This window comes from Salmo trutta, unplaced genomic scaffold, assembly GCF_901001165.1.
Source record: "Salmo trutta unplaced genomic scaffold, fSalTru1.1, whole genome shotgun sequence".
Taxonomy (NCBI): domain Eukaryota; kingdom Metazoa; phylum Chordata; class Actinopteri; order Salmoniformes; family Salmonidae; genus Salmo; species Salmo trutta.
The window spans coordinates 100,424-121,024 of NW_021822962.1; the positions used below are offsets into that span (position 1 = coordinate 100,424).

Sequence of the window (20,601 nt, forward strand, 5' to 3'; positions counted from 1 at the left end):
GATAAGGGAGGTAAGGCAATGAATAGGCCATAGTGGCTAAATAGTTCAAATACAGCAATTAAACACTGGAGTGATAAATGTGCAGAAGATGAGTGTGCAAGTAGAGATACTGGGGTGCAAAGGAGCAAAATAAAAAAATAAAAATAACAGTATGAGGATGAGGTAGTTGGATGGGCTATTTACAGATGGGCTATGTACAGGTGCAGTGATCTGTGAGCTGCTCTTACAGCAGGTGCTTAAAGCTAGTGAGGGAGATATGAGTCTCCAGCTTCAGTGATTTTAGCAGTTCGTTCCAGTCATTGGCAGCAGAGAACTGGAAGGAAAGGCAGCCGAAGGAGGAATTGGCTTTGGGGTTGACCAGTGAAATATACCTGCTGGAGCGCGTGCTACGGGTGGGTGCTGCTATGGTGACCAGTGAGCTGAGATAAGGCGGGGCTTTACCTAGCAAAGACTTATAGATGACCTGGAGCCAGTGGGATTGGCGACGAATATGAAGCGAGGGCCAGCCAACGAGAGCGTACAGGTCGCAGTGGGGGGTAGTATATAGGGCTTTGGTGACAAAACGGATGGCACTGTGATAGACTGCATCCAATTTGCTGAGTAGAGTGTTGGAGGCTATTTTGTAAATGACATCGCCGAAGTCAAGGATCGGTAGGATAGCCAGTTTTACGAGGGTATGTTTGGCAGCATGAGTGAAGGTTGCTTTGTTGCGAAATAGGAAGCCGATTCTAGATTTAATTTTGGATTGGAGATGCTTAATGTAAGTCTGGAAGGAGAGTTTAGAGTCTAACCAGACACCTAGATATTTGTAGTTGTCCACATATTCTAAGTCAGAACCGTCCAGAGTAGTGATGCTGGATGGGCGAGCAGGTGTGGGCAGCGATCGGTTGAAGAGCATGCATTTAGTTTTCCTTGCATTTAAGAGCAGTTGGAGGCCACGGAAAGAGAGTTGTATGGTATTGAAGCTCGTCTGGAGGTTAGTTAACACAGTGTCCAAAGAAGGGCCAGAAGTATACAGAATGTTGTCGTCTGCGTAGAGGTGGATCAGAGAATCACCAGCAGCAAGAGCGACATCATTGATGTATACAGAGAAGAGAGTAGGCCCAATGATTGAATCCTGTGGCACCCCCATAGAGACTGCCAGAGGCCCGGACAACAGGCCCTCCGATTTGACACACTGAACTCTGTCTGAGAAGTAGTTGGTGAACCAGGCGAGTGTCACGTCCTGACCAGCAGAGGGCATATTGCTTAGTCTAGGTCAGGATGTGGCAGGTGGTTTGTGTTTGTTTAATGTTGATGATTGGGACTTCCAATTGAAGGCAGGTGTGTATAGTTGCCTTTGATTGGAAGTCCTATATAGGTGTGTGTGTTTGTCTTTGGGGTTGTGGGGAATTGTTGTGAGCACTGCTGTGTTTGGTATAGCCTGCCACACCGTCACATTGTGAGTACCGTTCATTGTTTTGTTTATTGGTTTTCAGTGGATGCTCTACTCCTTTTGTTTTCAACATTAAAAACATGAGTATCCACACTTCCGCTGCGCCTTGGTCCTTCTCTCTCAAATACGACATATTCGCCGAAGAGTACGACATATTCTGTGACAGCGAGGCAGTCATTTGAGAAACCAAGGCTGTTGAGTCTGCCGATAAGAATGTGGTGATTGACAGAGTCGAAAGCCTTGTCCAGGTCGATGAATACAGCTGCACAGTATTGTCTCTTATCGATGGCGATTATGATATCATTTAGGACCCTGAGCGTGGCTGAGGTGCACCCATGACCAGCTCGGAAACCAGATTGCATAGCGGAGAAGGTACGGTGGGATTCGAAATGGTCAGTGATCTGTTTGTTGACTTGGCTTTCGAAGACCTTAGAAAGGTCTGTAGTAGTTTGGGTTAGTGTCGAGTGTGTCCCCCTTTGAAGAGGGGGATGACCGTGGAAGCTTTCCAAACTTTGGGGATCTCAGACGATACGAAAGAGAGATTGAACAGGCTAGTAATCAAATCAAATTTATTTATATAGCCCTTCGTACATCAGCTGAAATCTCAAAGTGCTGTACAGAAACCCAGCCTAAAACCCCAAACAGCAAGCAATGCATGTGAAAGAAGCACGGTGGCTGGGAAAAACTCCCTAGGAAAAACTCCTGAGAAAGGCCAAAAACCTAGGAAGAAACCTAGAGAGGAACCAGGCTATGAGGGGTGGCCAGTCCTCTTCTGGCTGTGCCGGGTGGATATTATAACAGAACATGGTCAAGATGTTAAAATGTTCGTAAATGACCAGCATGGTCAAATAATAATAATCATAGTAGTTGTCGAGGGTGCAACAAGCACGTCCGGTGAACAGGTCAGGGTTCCGTAGCCGCAGGCAGAACAGTTGAAACTGGAGCAGCAGCATGGCCAGGTGTACTGGGGACAGCAAGGAGTCATCATGCCAGGTAGTCCTGAGGCATGGTCCTAGGGCTCAGGTCCTCCGAGAGAAAGAAAGAAAGAAAGAGAGAATTAGAGAGAGCATATTTACATTCACACAGGACACCGAATAAGACAAGAGAGTACTCCAGATGTAACAGACTGACCCTAGCCCCCCGACACATAAACTACTGCAGCATAAATACTGGAGGCTGAGACAGGAGGGATCAGAAGACACTGTGCCCCATCCGATGATACCCCCGGACAGGGCCAAACAGGCAGGATATAACCCCACCCACTTTGCCAAAGCACAGCCCCCACACCACTAGAGGGATATCTACAGGGGTTGCAACAATTTCGGCGGATAATTTTAGAAAGAGAGGGTCCAGATTGTCTAGCCCGGCTGATTTGTAGGGGTCCAGATTTTGCAGCTCTTTCAGAACATCAGCTATCTGGATTTGGGTGAAGGAGAAATGGGGGAGGCTTGGGCAAGTTGCTGTGGGGGGGACAGGGCTGTTGACCGGGGTAAGGGTAGCCAGGTGGAAAGCATGGCCAAAAAGAAAAATGCTTATTGAAATTCCCAATTATCACAGATTTATCAGTGGTGACAGTGTTTCCTAGCCTCAGTGCAGTGGGCAGCTGGGAGGAGGTGATCTTATTCTCCATGGACTTTACAGTCTCCAAACACTTTTTGGAGTTTGTGCTACAGGATTTAAATTTCTGTTTGAAAAGGCTAGCCTTTGCTTTCCTAACTGCCTGTGTATATTGGTTCCTAACTTCCCTGAAAAGTTGCATATCGCGGGGGCTTTCGATGCTAGTGCAGTACGCCACAGGATGTTTTTGTGCTGGTCAAGGGCAGTCAGGTCTGGAGTGAACCAAGGGCTATATCTGTTCCTGGTTCAATTTTTTTTTTGAATTTGGCATGCTTATTTAAGATGGTGAGGAAAGCACTTTTAAAGAATAACCAGGCATCCTCTACTGATGGAATGAGGTCTATATCCTTCCAAGATACCCGGGCCAGGTCGATTAGAAAGGCCTGCTCGCTGAAGTGTTTTAGGGAGCGTTTGACAGTGATGAGGGGTGGACGTTTGACCGCAGACCCATTACGGCCTCAGGCAGTGAGGCAGTGATCGCTGAGATCCTGGTTGAAAACAGCAGAGGTGTATTTGGACGGCAGGTTGGTTAGGATGATATCTATGAGGGTGCCCGTGTTTACGGATTTGAGGTGGTACCTGGTAGGTTCATTGATAATTTGTGTGAGATTGAGGGCATCTAGCTTAGATTGTAGGATGGCCGGGGTGTTAAGCATGTCCCAGTTTAGGTCACCTAACAGCACGAGCTCTGAAGATAGATGGGGGGCAGTCAATTCACATATGGTGTCCAGGGCACAGCTGGGGGCAGAAGGTGGTCTATAGCAAGCGGCAATGGTGAGCGTCTTGTTTCTGGAGAGGTGGATTTTTAAAAGTAGAAGCTCAAATTGTTTTGGCACAGACCTGGATAGTAAGACAGAACTCTGCAGGCTATCTCTGCAGTAGATTGCAACTCCGCTCCCTTTGGCAGTTCTATCTTGTCGGAAAATGTTATAGTTAGGGATGGAAATTTCAGGGTTTTTGGTGGTCTTCCTAAGCCAGGATTCAGACACGGCTAGGACATCCGGGTTGGTGGAGTGTGCTAAGGCAGTGAATAAAACAAACTTAGGGAGGAGGCTTCTAATGTTAACATGCAAGAAACCAAGGCTTTTACAGTTACAGAAGTCAACAAATGAGAGCGCCTGGGGAATGGGAGTGGAGCTAGGCACTGCAGGACCTGGATTCACCTCTACATCACCAGAGGAACAGAGGAGGAGTAGGATAAGGGTACGGCTAAAGGCTATAAGAACTGGTCGTCTAGTACGTTTGGAACAGAGAGTAAAAGGAGCAGGTTTCTGGGCACGGTAGAATAGATTCAATGCATAATGTACAGACAAAGGTATGGTAGGATGTGAATACAGTGGAGGTAAACCTATGCATTGAGTGACGATGAGAGAGATATTGTCTCTAGAAACATCATTTAAACCAGGTGAGGTCACTGCATGTGTGGGAGGTGGAACTAAAGGGTTAACTAAGGCGTATTGAGCAGGGCTAGAGGCTCTACAGTGAAATAAGGCAATAATTACTAACAGTGATGGACAAGGCATATTGATATTAGGGAGAGGCATGCGTAGCCGGGTGATCATAGGGGTCCAGTGAGTGGCTTGGCGGGCCGGAGACACGGTGGTTCAGGCAGCTAGCGGGCCGGGGCTAGCAAGCTAGCAGAAGGGCCTTAGAGGGACGTCGCGACGGAAGAAGTCAGTTATAGCCCCCTCGTGCTGTTACTTCGGCAGACCAGTCATCATGGATCAGCAGGACTCCGTGTGGTAAAAGTGTAGTGTGAGTACGACAGGACCAAATGGCACCCTATTCCCATCATAGTGCACTACTTTTGACCAGAGCCAGCTTTGGTGAAACGTAGTGCCCTCACTTTATAGGGACTAGTGTTCCATCTGGGAGGCAGACGGAGACTCTCATGGTTGTGTTGTATTGTATAGTCAAATCAGATCTTGTGCGCTGAATACAACAATTTATTCACTGTAGACCTTACAGTGAAATGCTTACTTACAAGCCCTTAACCAACAATGCAGTTTTAAGAAAAATAAGTGTTAAGAAAGTATTTACTAAAATAAACTGAAGCAACAAAAATACATATATGAAACATTTAAATTTAAAAGAAGAAAATATAAAAATAACTAATAATTAAAGAGCGAGAATAAAATAACAGTAGCGAGGCTATATACAGGCCCAGATTATATACAGGCCCAGATTATATACAGGCCCAGATTATATACAGGCCCAGATTATATCGAGGCCCAGATTATATCGAGGCCCAGATTAAATCAAATCATTCACCCTCTTTACTAAACTAACAATGACAAATCATAGATGTGTCACATTGTGAACCCATATGGAACTAATTGATCACACCTGGGTCAAATAGATTGTCAATTCAAGATGTACTTGGGTTATGCTTGACTTTGTTCAATAGTCCCAAAAGTGCAACCTGTTAGATAGATATGGAGGGACAGTGTAGTGAATACACTGTAAATGCTTCTAAATCTGCAGTGGGGTTTTGTGTTCTGTACACATGGCAGAGAGTGAGTTCGTGGCTGTATTAGTTTACCTTCACATGTTGTGCACCTTGCAATTCCATATATAGTGCACTACATTTGACCAGAGCCCGATGGCACTATATAGGGAATAGGGTGTAATTTGGGAAAATCCTTTCACATCTGTCTCTGCGTGAAACTACATTACAGTGTCTGTGTGTGACAGTTGATTCTGACAGAGCGGCGTGTGCTGTGGACTCACACTGTGTGGACTGGAAAGATCCAGTTCTGTTAAGGCTGGTGAAATTAGGCCAGGTCTGTCATTTTGGCTCAGCAGCAGCACCCTTAACTCTTCAGCTGCCACAGGAACATGTGCAGATACACTGGGCCAAAAGAAACTGGCACAGGGCCGGGGCTCAATCTCATTCCAACTCCGTTAACTCAGGACAGGGAATTTACATTAAATTCACACATTTTGTGACAATTATTAGTCATTTTCAGTTCACGAATTGCATTTGAATCCTATATTGACAGGAAGGAATTGACCCCAAACCTAATCTGAAGTAGAGAGTAGAAAGACAAAGATTGGACTCACTATGGTCCTTACAATATGGTCTTTACAGTTCCCTATTCATCATGTATCAATCAGGACCTACAATGTAGAGAGGTGGCTGAGTGGTACCTAACACTCTGTCTGTACCCTTGAGCAAGGCATTGTACCCTTGAGCAAGGCACCCTAATTGTACCCTTGAGCAAGGCACCCTAATTGCTCCTGTAATTCGCTCTGGATAAGAGCGTCTGCTACATGTAAATGTAGCCCCCTATTATTTCCAATCTGTCTTAATAAATCTTGAAAATACCTTTAAAGAAAATAAGGATGAACAGGACTGTATTTGACCCCAGTCTCTGCTTCAGCTCAGGGGGAGGGACTGTCTCTGTCCGTCTCTGTCTGTATTTGATGATTAAGATCTTTCTAACCCACAGAGAGAGAGCAAGAGAGAGAGAGAGAGAAAAGAGAGAGAGAGAGAAAAGAAAGAGAGAGAGATAGAGAGAGCGAGAAAAGAGAGAGAGAAAAGAAAGAGAGAGAGTGAGAGAGAGAGAGATAGGGTCTGAGCAGCACGTTTAGCACTTTGACTTCAGTCTCTGGGGGACTGTCAGTCTAGTGACTTCTTCACTCCCAAATGGCACCCTCTATTTCCTATTTAGTGCACTGCTGGTCAAAAGTAGCGCACTAAATAAAGAACAGGGTGCCATTTGCGATGGCAATAAATTGTTGAACAGCCTGAAATGCAGGATTGTTTCCCTCCATGATATCTGCCAGATAACTAGCTCCACTGGTATGTCAGACAGTATCCCACATCTGTAAAACCCTGAAAAGCATGACATGTAAAAGTACTGGATCGTCTACGGCTGAGCAATCCGTACAAGGTTGCATCCCAAATGCATCCTATTCCCTATATAGTGCACTACTTTTGCTCAGGGTCTATACAGCACACATGGAATAGGGTGCTAGTTGGAACGTAGACTTTCAGTGGACTTCTCAAGGGGTGATTCAGGGGTGATGGTTATTTCTAGCTGTGTGGCGTTTCATGAGATCAAGTGCAAAGTGTTGCTAAATAAAACAGGCTGTGGGTTAGTTAGGTCCTCCCTGAAGGAGTTGATGTGGTTCAGTGTACATGCCTGGGTGAACTGAAGGATGCTCTGGGACAGAAACACAAACCTACACAATGCTAGAAATGTAAGGATCACATGACTTGACGTCTCACTCTTCTAAGAGTGCTTTGGGAGAAAACAACCTATAATGTATACCATTTAGCAGACGCTAAAACACACATCTACTCTCTCGTTGACCCCACTGCTGAAACCCTCATTCACGACTGGACTACTGCAATGCCATTCTCTACGGACTCCCCGCCAAAACACTGGACAGACTTCAACATATTCAAAATTCAGCTGCACGAGGACCACATCACCCCCACCCGCATCAAACTCCACTGGCTCCTAGTTCAACACAGGACTGCTCATGCTCACCTAGAAAATGCTCAATGGACTGGCGCCCATATACCTTACTGACCTGCTGCACCCCTACATTCCAACCTGTTCAGTGCACTCCTCTGACACTGGCCTCCTCACCATCCCACCACCAGGCTCCTCTCCATGGGAGACCAGGCCACTGGCCTCATCACCATCCCACCACCAAGCTCCTCTCCATGGGAGACCAGGCCACTGGCCTCATCACCATCCCACCACCAGGCACCCTTCCATGGGAGACCAGGCCACTGGCCTCATCACCATCCCACCACCAGGCTCCCTTCCATGGGAGACCAGGCCATCTCACCATCCCACCACCAGGCTCCCTTCCATGGGAGACCAGGCCACTGGCCTCCTCACCATCCCACCACCAGGCTCCTCTCCATGGGAGACCAGGCCACTGGCCTCATCACCATCCCACCACCAAGCTCCTCTCCATGGGAGACCAGGCCACTGGCCTCATCACCATCCCACCACCAGGCTCCCTTCCATGGGAGACCAGGCCACTGGCCTCCTCACCATCCCACCACCAGGCTCCTCTCCATGGGAGACCAGGCCACTGGCCTCCTCACCATCCCACCACCAGGCTCTCCTCCATCGGAGACCAGGCCACTGGCCTCCTCACCATCCCACCACCAGGCTCCTCTCCATGGGAATGCAGGCTTTAAGCAGTGCAGCTCCACTACTCTGGACCTCCATGTCAGAACCTCACAATCCCCACACATATTCTAATCCACACTAAAGACACACCTCTTCCCACAGGCTTACCCAGATTCTCTGTTTTAGCTTTTATCCTATGTCTAGTTCACTTCCTGGTTAGTCTGTCATCATGTTTAGTTCACTTCCTGGTTAGTCTGTCATCATGTTTAGTTCACTTCCTGGTTAGTCTGTCATCATGTTTAGTGTTCTCCCTGGTCAGTCTGTCATCATGTTTAGTGTTCTCCCTGGTTAGTCTGTCATCATGTTTAGTGTTCTCCCTGGTCAGTCTGTCATCATGTTTAGTGTTCTCCCTGGTTAGTCTGTCATCATGTTTAGTGTTCTCCCTGGTTAGTCTGTCATCATGTTTAGTGTTCTCCCTGGTTAGTCTGTCATCATGTTTAGTGTTCTCCCTGGTCAGTCTGTCATCTTGTTTAGTGTTCTCCCTGGTTAGTCAGTCATCATGTTTAGTGTTCTCCATGGTCAGTCTGTCATCATGTTTAGTGTTCTCCATGGTCAGTCTGTCATCATGTTTAGTGTTCTCCCTGGTCAGTCTGTCATCATGTTTAGTGTTCTCCATGGTCAGTCTGTCATCATGTTTAGTGTTCTCCATGGTCAGTCTGTCATCATGTTTAGTGTTCTCCATGGTCAGTCTGTCATCATGTTTAGTGTTCTCCCTGGTTAGTCTGTCATCATGTTTAGTGTTCTCCCTGGTTAGTCTGTCATCATGTTTAGTGTTCTCCCTGGTCAGTCTGTCATCTTGTTTAGTGTTCTCCCTGGTTAGTCAGTCATCATGTTTAGTGTTCTCCATGGTCAGTCTGTCATCATGTTTAGTGTTCTCCCTGGTCAGTCTGTCATCATGTTTAGTGTTCTCCCTGGTCAGTCTGTCATCATGTTTAGTGTTCTCCATGGTCAGTCTGTCATCATGTTTAGTGTTCTCCATGGTCAGTCTGTCATCATGTTTAGTGTTCTCCCTGGTCAGTCTGTCATCATGTTTAGTGTTCTCCCTGGTCAGTCTGTCATCATGTTTAGTGTTCTCCCTGGTCAGTCTGTCATCATGTTTAGTGTTCTCCCTGGTCAGTCTGTCATCATGTTTAGTGTTCTCCCTGGTTAGTCTGTCATCATGTTTAGTGTTCTCGCTGGTTAGTCTGTCATCATGTTTAGTGTTCTCCCTGGTCAGTCTGTCATCTTGTTTAGTGTTCTCCCTGGTCAGTCTGTCATCATGTTTAGTTCACTTCCTTATTAGTCTGTCATCATGTTTAGTGTTCTCCCTGGTTAGTCTGTCATCATGTTTAGTTCACTTCCTTATTAGTCTGTCATCATGTTTAATGTTCTCCCTGGTTAGTCTGTCATCATGTTTAGTGTTCTCCCTGGTTAGTCTGTCATCATGTTTAGTGTTCCCCCTGGTTGGTCTGTCATCATGTTTAGTGTTCCCCCTGGTTAGTCTGTCATCATGTTTAGTGTTCTCCCTGGTTAGTCTGTCATCATGTTTAGTGTTCTCCCTGGTTAGTCTGTCATCATGTTTAGTGTTCTCCCTGGTTAGTCTGTCATCATGTTTAGTGTTCCCCCTGGTTGGTCTGTCATCATGTTTAGTGTTCCCCCTGGTTAGTCTGTCATCATGTTTAGTGTTCTCCCTGGTTAGTCTGTCATCATGTTTAGTGTTCTCCCTGGTTAGTCTGTCATCATGTTTAGTGTTCTCCCTGGTCAGTCTGTCATCATGTTTAGTGTTCTCCCTGGTCAGTCTGTCATCATGTTTAGTGTTCTCCCTGGTTAGTCTGTCATCATGTTTAGTGTTCTCCCTGGTCAGTCTGTCATCATGTTTAGTGTTCTCCCTGGTCAGTCTGTCATCATGTTTAGTGTTCTCCCTGGTCAGTCTGTCATCATGTTTAGTGTTCTCCCTGGTCAGTCTGTCATCATGTTTAGTGTTCTCCCTGGTCAGTCTGTCATCATGTTTAGTGTTCTCCCTGGTTAGTCTGTCATGTTTAGTGTTCTCCCTGGTTAGTCTGTCATCATGTTTAGTGTTCTCCCTGGTTAGTCTGTCATCATGTTTAGTGTTCTCCCTGGTCAGTCTGTCATCATGTTTAGTGTTCTCCCTGGTTAGTCTGTCATGTTTAGTGTTCTCCCTGGTTAGTCTGTCATGTTTAGTGTTCTCCCTGGTTAGTCTGTCATCATGTTTAGTGTTCTCCCTGGTCAGTCTGTCATCATGTTTAGTGTTCTCCCTGGTTGGTCTGTCATCATGTTTAGTGTTCTCCCTGGTTAGTCTGTCATCATGTTTAGTGTACTTCTATATACTTACTTATATTTTATCCTGCTGATTTTCTTGTGTATGTAAAGTGACTAAGGGCGTCGTGAAAAGCGCTTAACATTTTTTAAATTATTATTACACAGACACAGTACTGTAAGTGTGAAGATTACCTGCCTGGTGTCATAGACTAAACGTAACATAATAAAATGTAAATCCGGGACACTGCATTTGTATTAAATATTACGATTGGTATGGTTACATAAGACAGATTAAGGCAAAAACAAAAGTAAGGTAGTTGGGTGGGCGTATAACGAGAACGTCTAGCAATCCAAATGTTGCGAGTTCGAATCTCATCATGGACAACTTTAGCATTTTAGCTAAATTGCAACTTTTCAACTAATTACTACTTTTTAACTATTTTGCATGTTAGCTAACCCTTCCCCTAACCTTAACCCTTTAACCTAACTCCTAAACATAACCCTGAGCCTAGAGAACGTTAGCCACCTAGCCAGAATTCGTAACATACCATACGTTTTGAAAATGTGTAACATTGTACATTTTCCAAATTCGTAACATTCAGTATCATACGAATATGTAATGGTCATCCACAAATTAATACATACCATACGAAACTTAACGTGTCATACTAAATGGAGTGTCTCTGATTTACGTACAGAATAATACGAAATGCTCTGAGACCAGGTTGAGATCACATGACTTGATGTCTCACTCTTATAAGAGCGCTTTGGGAGAAAACAATGTTTAATGTGTCCCATTTAGCAGACGCTAAAACACACGTTTACACAGCACTGTACATGTGAAGATAGCCTAAAAAACACAAAGCAATCTTGATCGCTCCCACTCTTATAAGAGAAAATCCTGAAGAAGCTCCTGGTAATGGTCCTGTAAGCCACTCATTTCTGCTGTGACATTCAGTAGGCTGCTATTATCTCTCTGTGTTGGGAAGAACTTGACCTATTGGCTAAAGGCCAGAAGGGTTTTTATTAGCTGTGTGTGTGTGTGTGTGTGGTTGTGTGTGTGTGTGTCTGTGTGTGTGTGTGTGTGTGTGTGTGTGTGTGTGTCTGTGTGTGTCTGTGTGTCTGTGTGTGGGTGTGTGTGTGGTTGTGTGTGTGTGTCTGTGTGGTTGTGTGTGTGTGTGGTTGTGTGTGTGTGTCTGTGTGTCTGTGTGTGGGTGTGTGTGTGGTTGTGTGTGTGTGGTTGTGTCTGTGGGTGTGTGGGTGTGTGTGTGTGGGTATGTGTGGTTGTGTGTGTGTGTCTGTGTGTGTGTGTGTGTGTGTGTGGGTGTGGGTGTGGGTGGGTGTGTGTGTGTGTGTGTGTGTGGGTGTGGGTGTGTGTGTGGGTGTGGGTGTGTGTGTGGGTGTGTGTGTGTGTGTGTGTGTGTGTGTGTGGGTGTGTGTGTGACTGATTCATGGTCGTTGCGGCGCGGCTCCGTCACTCCAAGAAACTCCTTCACTGCAGCAGCACTGCTACAGTAAACGTGAAAGGAATTTTTAGACACAGTGCTAAGTGGGATTTTCCCTGTGAGTGTGTGCATCCGTGTTTGGTGTGAGTGTGTGTGTGTGTGCCGCGTCTGTCCATGTGTGTGTGCGACTGCGTGTGTGTACGTCTGTTTTAGTGTATGTGCGTGCATGTCGGTGTGTGTGTGCGACTGCGTGTGTGTACGTCTGTTTTAGTGTATGTGCGTGCATGTCGGTGTGTGTGTGCGACTGCGTGTGTGTACGTCTGTTTGTGTGTATGTGCGTGCATGTCGGTGTGTGTGTGTGTGTAGAGATGTGGGTCACGCAGTTCAGCTGGAATAGTCTACATATGTGAACAGGAAGAGGGGATCCACACAGGAACAGCTTCTGGGGGAGGAATGTATGCTGTTCAAACACTATGGCCTGCGTCCCAAATGGCAGCCAGAGAGCTCTATTGTCCCTGGTCAACAGTAGTGTCTTATATAGGGAATAGGGTGCGATTTGGGACACGGCCACTACAGTTCACCGACAGGCAGTGTGTGTAATAATAACACAATTCAGCCTGTTGGAAACCCTCTCTGACACGTACCCTGCGGCTAACTCTCTAACAGATCATTTCAAGTTCAACAGCATTTTCATATCAAGTGTTTGTAATGACTCTCTCTTTGTACATGTTATACAGTATAGACTGTCTGGCCTTGACTGGTGCCTAGTTAGACTTACTACTGTGGTGAAGGGACTTGAGTGTCAAGACCGACACACGGCCGAAGGACACATTAGTCTATATGATGCATGCATTACTGTACATGTGGTTCTGGGTTCATGTCCATTTTGTCAGTACCTAGATGAACGTTGACTAGTTGAGAGAGAGAGAAAAACCCCACGTTCAGTTTGGTTCCTTGTTTTCCCTTTGAACAGCTATGTCCAGTCTCTTTGATTTGATGTGTCTTAGACATTTCAGCCAGGTGCTCTCCAGCTGAACAAATACTATTTCAAACTGTGTCTGTCTGAGTCTGTGCATCCCAAATGAAACCCTATTCCCTACATAGTGCACTACTTTTGACCAGAGCCCTGGGTGTGATTTGGGACGCAGGCTGAGAGATGAAAGCCTGTGATTTATAGAACAAACAGACGAGGGATACTACATCCCAAATGTTACCCTATTACCATTTAAGTGCACTACTTTTGACCAGAGCCTTATGGGTCAGTAGTGGCCCTATATAGGGAACAGGGTTCCATTTTGGACGTAGCCCAGCTCTGTAGTCACACACAGGGAGGCTGCCCGACTGCCTGCCATACATCTTACCCAGGGTATTGCTTCAATGCTTTGTTCCTGAAAAGCTCTCTGGGTAATTTCCACATCTAAGGTCCGAAGGGAGGAGATGTGTGGAGCAAGGTTGTGTTCCAAATAGTAGTCTATTCCCTACATAGTGCACTACTTTTGACCAAGGTCCAAAGAGCTTTGATAAAAAAGTAGTGCACTATATAGGGAATAGGCTGACATTTGGGACGCAGCCCAACAACTGAAAGGGACTCTGTGTAGGACAGGCTCAGCTCAAGGTGACAGGTATTGGTATTTTGTATTTTATTAGGATCCCCGTTAGCTGTTGAGAAAGCAGCAGCTCCTCTTCCTGGGGTCCACACAGAACATGAAACATAATACAGAACATTAATAGACAAGGACAGAACTACATACATTTAAAATGTCACATATCAATAGATACACACACACAATATCTAGGTCCAATAGGTGGGAGGTGTTGTGAGGTGTTGCTTTATCCGTTTTTTGAAACCAGGTTTGCTGTTTATTTGAGCAATATGAGCTGGAACGGATGCAATCATGGCTCTATATAATACTGTACACTTTCTTGAACTTGTTCTGGATTTGGAGACTTTGAAAAGACCCCTGGTGGCATGTCTGGTGGGAAAAGTGTGTGTGTCAGAGCTGTGTGTAAGTTGACTATACAAACAATTTGTAATTTTCAACACATTAATGTTTCTTAGAAAAAGAAGAATTGATGCATTCAGTCTCTTCAACCAAGAGAGACTGACATGCATAGTATGGATATTATCCCTCGGATTACAGTGAAGAGCAAGACGTGCCGCTCTGTTCTGGGCCAGCTGCAGCTTAGCTAGGTCTTTCCTAGCAGCACTTGACCACACGAATGGACAATAATCAAGATCAGATAAAACTAGAGCCTGCAGGACTTGCTTTGAAAGGGACAAATGAAACCATTATATTATATGACTAATTGTTGGCTCTTACCTGGCCCAGCTGCTGTGTGTGTGTGTGTGTGTGTGTGTGTGTGTGTGTGTGCGTGTGTGTGTGTGTGCGTGTGTGTGTGTGTGTGTGTGTGTGTGTGTGTGTTAGGCCCTAAACACTGCAGAACATTGTTAACTTCTGCAGTTTTTCCCATCTCACTGTCAGAAGACATCAGTTCCATTCACTGAATGTAAAAGGTTTCAGCCCAATATGGCGCCCTATTCCCTATATAGTGCACTACCTTTGACCAGGGCCTATGGGGATAAGTAGTGCACTATATAAGGAATAGGGTGCCAGTTTGGGACAGATACAAGTTGTGAAAACAGTTATGATGTTCTTCCCTCTCTGAGCCCTTGGCGTTAGCTACAATAAGCGGACATCGCTAACCCTGAGTGTCCCCCTTCCTTTCTCAGGACGACAGTGATGGTATCCCGTGGTTAGAGGAACGCGAGGTGAGGAAGGTGCTCTACCTTTCTCTGAAGGAGTTTAAGAACACCCAGAGGAACAAGGTGACAGATGGCCTCGGCACAGGAAACATCAACGGTGAGTCTCTCGCCTGTAGCTGTTATTGTCACAATGGTTACATCCCAAATGGCACCCTATTCCCTATGTAGTGCACTACTTTTGACCAGAGCCCTATTGGAGAATAGGGTTCCATTTGGGAGGAAGTCATTGTCAGTGGGCCTTCAACAATAGCCTGCATTGCCTTAGAAATGACAATTGTGTTGACCGTTTCTCTTTCTACCACATCCACAGCATACTTGTTACTAAATGGTTCTCCAGCACAGTTCGTTTATTTAGCCTCATCAAGCCAGCAAGACCTCGTGAGATCAAATTCTGTTTCACTTAACGAAACGTGAGTGCAGCGGTTAGTCTGGTTTCATGAGGCTAGAATTTCTTACCATAAGAAGTGAGAAAGAATAGGTTCATTTTGGTATTCACAAATACCATGATATACCTCCTTGTGAAATAGCCTCCTGTTCATACAGTACAGTATTATAATTTTCCAACCTGGCCTATCCAGATAAACACCTCAGGACCTGGCCTATCCAGATAAACACCACAGGACCTGGCCTATCCAGATAAACACCACAGGACCTGGCCTATCCAGATAAACACCTCAGGACCTGGCCTATCCAGATAAACACCACAGGACCTGGCCTATCCAGATAAACACCAGATGGCCTGGCTTATCCAGATAAACACCTCAGGACCTGGCCTATCCAGATATACACCACAGGACCTAGCCTATCCAGATAAACACCACAGGACCTGGCCTATCCAGATAAACACCTCAGGACCTGGCCTATCCAGATAAACACCACAGGACCTGGCCTATCCAGATAAACACCACAGGACCTGGCCTATCCAGATAAACACCACAGGACCTGGCCTATCCAGATAAACACCTCAGGACCTGGCCTATCCAGGTCAACACCACAGGACCTGGCCTATCCAGGTCAACACCACAGGACCTGGCCTATCCAGATAAACACCACAGGACCTGGCCTATCCAGATAAACACCAGATGGCCTGGCCTATCCAGATAAACACCACAGGACCTGCCCTATCCAGATAAACACCAGATGACCTGGCCTATCCAGATCAACACCACAGATGGATGGATATAGAGTATTCTGAGCTGGCAGGAGAAAGGCTTTAGACTGTTTTATGCGAAAGCGAAGATGAAATGATTCAGCCTTTCTAACCAAACACCAACGCATTCAGAGTCAGACAGGCTCTAAACGCTTAGGATGCGTCTCAAATGGAAACCTATTCCCCATATGTAGTGCACTACTTTTGACCACTACCCGTAGAGTCCTGGTTCACTATAACAGGAACAGGGTGCCGTTTGGAATGCACACCTAGACACTAACTAACAGTAGGAAAAGCATCATGCTATTCAGACAGGCTCTAAAGATAAGATACACTCATCTGGGAATAATACAAATGGAGCAGGAAGTGAACGCTGCATACACAAGTAGATGCTTCCATTTTGGCTTCTCTTCTCTACAGTAACATGTCTTCTCTGGCTGTTTACCCACAGTGACAAGTTGGGAGGGGAATTCCTCTTTTCCCTGTATGCATCCCAAATGGCACCCTTTTCCCTATTTAGGCCCTTTTCCCTAGGGGCCTTGGTCCAAAGTAGTGCACTATGTAGGGAATAGTGTGCCGTTTGGGATGTACCCTCTTCTTCTCTTTGTTCACTTTCTGTTCAGACTGTTCAGGATATGGAAGGGCTGTGCTCAGCCTCTCCACGGTGCCACTCCAGGCCACTTCTGAACCTCAGCAGGATTCTCCCTATGCATGGAGGAGGCTATTATTATCTCTGGGTTTAACGTGTTTCTCTGCACTTAACACCGCTAAGAGGCAACGCATGGAATTCCAGCACAGAAGATATCCTATTTTCACACAAATATCTAATATCTAAAATATCGATTTTTTTTTAATTCTCAAAAAGTGCAAATGTTTCAGATTAATTCTCAAAGCAGACTAGATTAGATTAGATTTCTGTACAAATCACTTCCTCCTTTTCCCTCTTTCCTATGTGCACTATTCATTTGTACTCATCCACTTGTACTCTTCTAATCTCCGCCCGGAACAGCCAGAAGAGGACTGGCCTCCCCTCAGACCCTGGTTCCTCTCTAGGTTTCTAATCTCCGCCCGGAACAGCCAGAAGAGGACTGGCCTCCCCTCAGACCCTGGTTCCTCTCTAGGTTTCTAATCTCCGCCCGGAACAGCCAGAAGAGGACTGGCCTCCCCTCAGACCCTGGTTCCTCTCTAGGTTTCTAATCTCCGCCCGGAACAGCCAGAAGAGGACTGGCCTCCCCTCAGACCCTGGTTCCTCTCTAGGTTTCTAATCTCTGCCCGGAACAGCCAGAAGAGGACTGGCCTCCCCTCAGACCCTGGTTCCTCTCTAGGTTTCTAATCTCCGCCCGGAACAGCCAGAAGAGGACTGGCCTCCCCTCAGACCCTGGTTCCTCTCTAGGTTTCTAATCTCTGCCCGGAACAGCCAGAAGAGGACTGGCCTCCCCTCAGACCCTGGTTCCTCTCTAGGTTTCTAATCTCCGCCCGGAACAGCCAGAAGAGGACTGGCCTCCCCTCAGACCCTGGTTCCTCTCTAGGTTTCTAATCTCCGCCCGGAACAGCCAGAAGAGGACTGGCCTCCCCTCAGACCCTGGTTCCTCTCTAGGTTTCTAATCTCTGCCCGGAACAGCCAGAAGAGGACTGGCCTCCCCTCAGACCCTGGTTCCTCTCTAGGTTTCTTCCTAGGTTCCTGCCTTTCTAGGGAGTTTTTCCTAGCCACCGTGCTTCTACATCTGCATTGCTTGCTGTTTGGTGTTTAAGACTGGGTTTCTGTATAAGCACTTTGTGACATCTGCTGATGTAAAAAAGGGCTTCATAAATACATTTGATTGATTGATTATGCCAGTCATTTGTACAGTAACACCAATGAAATGAAACAGGCAGGGGAGTACAGCTTGAACCCTCAACCTTCTGGCCTGAAGCCCAGAGCACCATCGACTGTGCCTCAGAAGCATGCTCCTTTACACTACAGATAGAATAATATTTGAGGCTTCACTACAGACACCCTGGTTCGAATCCAGGCTGTATCACAACCAGCCGTGATTGGGAATCCCATAGGGCTGCGCACAGTGTCATCTGGGTTTTCACCAGGGTAGGCCGTCATTGTAAATAAGAATTTGTTCTTAACTGACTTTCCTAGTTAAATAAAGGTTAAATAAAGGTTAAATAAAAATATACATCAAACATAGTCAACATACTGTCAGACATAATAAGCTGATGAACACTAAATCTCAGTCACTACCGGCATGCGAACATTATTCATCCTCTGGACAAAAGCTATGCAAGATTCCCATTGCCAGTGTTACACTAGTGCCGTGCTAATTTCAGTTGGCTTATTTCTCTAGACAGTTCAATGGGCCATTAGGAATATTATAATTCTGCCATGATTACAGTGACTATCTGTTAGTAAAGTACATTATGTATTGGATAATGCCCCCTTCTGTGGCTTTTACTGTGGACTTCCTGTCTGATTCATTTCTCTCTAATGGGCTCTCCTACACACACATGTGTACACACACACACACACACACACACACGCAGACCTTGCGCACACACACAAACATACACTGGCACGTGCACACACACACATGCAGAGAGAGACACACGCACGCACACACACACACGCACGCACGCACGCACATATGCACACAGACAGACAGAATCAGTCTGATTGTCAATCTTACAGCATTGCAACGCTCTAACATTCAGCTCAGTGTCCCTCAGTTCATTATCAATGGGACCGCAGGCAAATCACCAGCTGTACCTGGTGTTCTGGTACAGGAACGAGCCATTCCCTGACAAATGGCACCCTATGCCCTATATAGAGCGCTACTTTTTACCAGAGACATATTGGCCTTGCACTAAATATGGAATAGGGTGCCATTTGGGACACAGGCACTTTGAGCAGACCCAAGTACAGCAACACCGACGGACAACTTCTGTTTCTGTGCTCGCTGCATGTATTTATGTCCTCAACAACGATGAACAATGTTCAACAACTTAGAACAAGGGGGGGCAAATTACGGCCCACGGGCACTTCAATCCGGCCCCCTTTTTTCTCCACAATTTCATTGTGTCCAGTGTGGTAGTTACAGTCTTGTCCCATCGCTGCAACTGCCGTACGGACTCGGTAGAGGCGAAGGTCGAGAGCCGTGCGTCCCCCAAAACACGACCCAGCCAAGCCACACTGCTTCTTGACACAATGCCCACTTAACCTGGAAGCCAGCCGCACCAATGTGTTGGAGGAAACACCGTACACCTGGCGACCGTGTCAGCCTGCATGCGTCCGGCCTGACACAGGAGTCGCTAGAGCGCGATGGTACAAGGAAATCTCGGCCTGCCAAACCCTCTCCTAACCCGGACGATGCTGGGCCAATTGTGCGCCGCCTCATGGGTCTCCCAGTCACGACCAGCCTGGGATAGAACCCGGTCTGTAGTGATGCCTTAGACTTGGGAGGCCCCCGCAAATTGATTTTAACAAACAATTGGTCCCCCAAAAAATGCGTCCCTCTGTTGAATTTCAAAATCCCAATGTGGCCCTCGGGCCAAAAAGTTTGCCCACCCCTGACTTAGAACAATGATGAACAATGACAGGGCTTTTGGTTTTGTTCAACTTGGATAGTATTATTACAGTAGTAAATGCATCAGCCAAGTATAGCAAACAAGTGCTTAAAAAGTATATCAGAAATGTTTAATTGGTATTGGTACTGATAAAAAGATGTTAAACCATAATCACATTCAGTAACACCATCTGTCTGTTTAGAATCAACAGAAACACATTTGAGAATGTTGAAAGGCTGTTTTCTTGCCAAGCCAGATTGCTTGATGGTTTGGGATAATGCTTTTGTGTCATGGAATATAACTTTGCATCGTTAAAAAGTGAAAGAGCCGTGCGCGACATGGGATTGAATCCCACCCCTGACACTTTCCTACTTTCTCTTTTAAAAACAAGTTCAATGGATGTAGGCCTAGCTACTGAATTTGATTTTGCACCTTTGAAATGTGAGTTAGTGTTGATTGTAATTGATGTCCCTCTCCCTGACCAACAGGCTCTTTCCCACACAGCCATGGCTGCCGGTCAGGACAAAAGGCAGGGATACTGGCAGTCAACGGTAAAGCTGAGTGCTCACGCTGCTCGTCTCAAAGCAACGACGGCAGCAGCGAGTATTCAGGGGACGATCCAGTCAGAAAGAGGTGACCCCACCCTGTATTACAATGTGGTTATACTGTGTTAAAGAGGCAATCTGGGATTGGTACATATATTTTTGGCCTTACATGAATGATATATATTTATTGATTCTTGAATAATATAAGTTAGAAATGCCTCATAAGCTTAGTTCAACAGTCTTACCCTATCAGAACCCAAAATAAAGCTTGTTTTACTCAGAACAGCAACATGTTATAGTGTTGTGATCTGAGTGTGTACGAGAACAGGAGGATTGGACTGTGGTTCGGGTACTGTGTTACTGTTTGGACCAGGGAGGGGCTGGTAAGAAGGGACGTTGTGTAGTGTACTGTCCTGCTGTCCACCGGCTGTCTCCTATTGGCAGCCAATCAGACCGGGCTGTGTGACAGCCAACTGTCCTGTTGCTCCACTCTGCCAAGTCTAGATCTAATAAAACAACTACCAATGTTTTTACAACTGTTTTTATCATATTCAAAAACATCTAAAAGAACAGGCAGTGTTTGTGACAGTCTGTGTTTCTGTGGTGCTGAAAACAAAGCCCACCAAAAGACAGTGTCTGTGTTTCAAATGGCACCCTATTCCCTGCATAGTGCAC

At 46.0% G+C, this 20,601-nt stretch overlaps 1 protein-coding gene across 3 annotated transcripts in view; it reads left to right on the forward strand.

Annotated features, from left to right (window-relative positions):
- Nucleotides 1–20,601, forward strand: part of LOC115187722 (protein Jumonji) — a 99,921-nt gene that overhangs the window by 20,241 nt on the left and 59,079 nt on the right. For all 3 annotated transcript variants that reach the window (XM_029746718.1, XM_029746719.1, XM_029746720.1), the window contains exons 2-3: nucleotides 14,647–14,776; nucleotides 19,870–20,014. In XM_029746718.1, coding sequence (XP_029602578.1) covers nucleotides 14,647–14,776; nucleotides 19,870–20,014 — 275 coding nt within the window. The remainder of the gene's footprint in view (nucleotides 1–14,646; nucleotides 14,777–19,869; nucleotides 20,015–20,601) is intronic.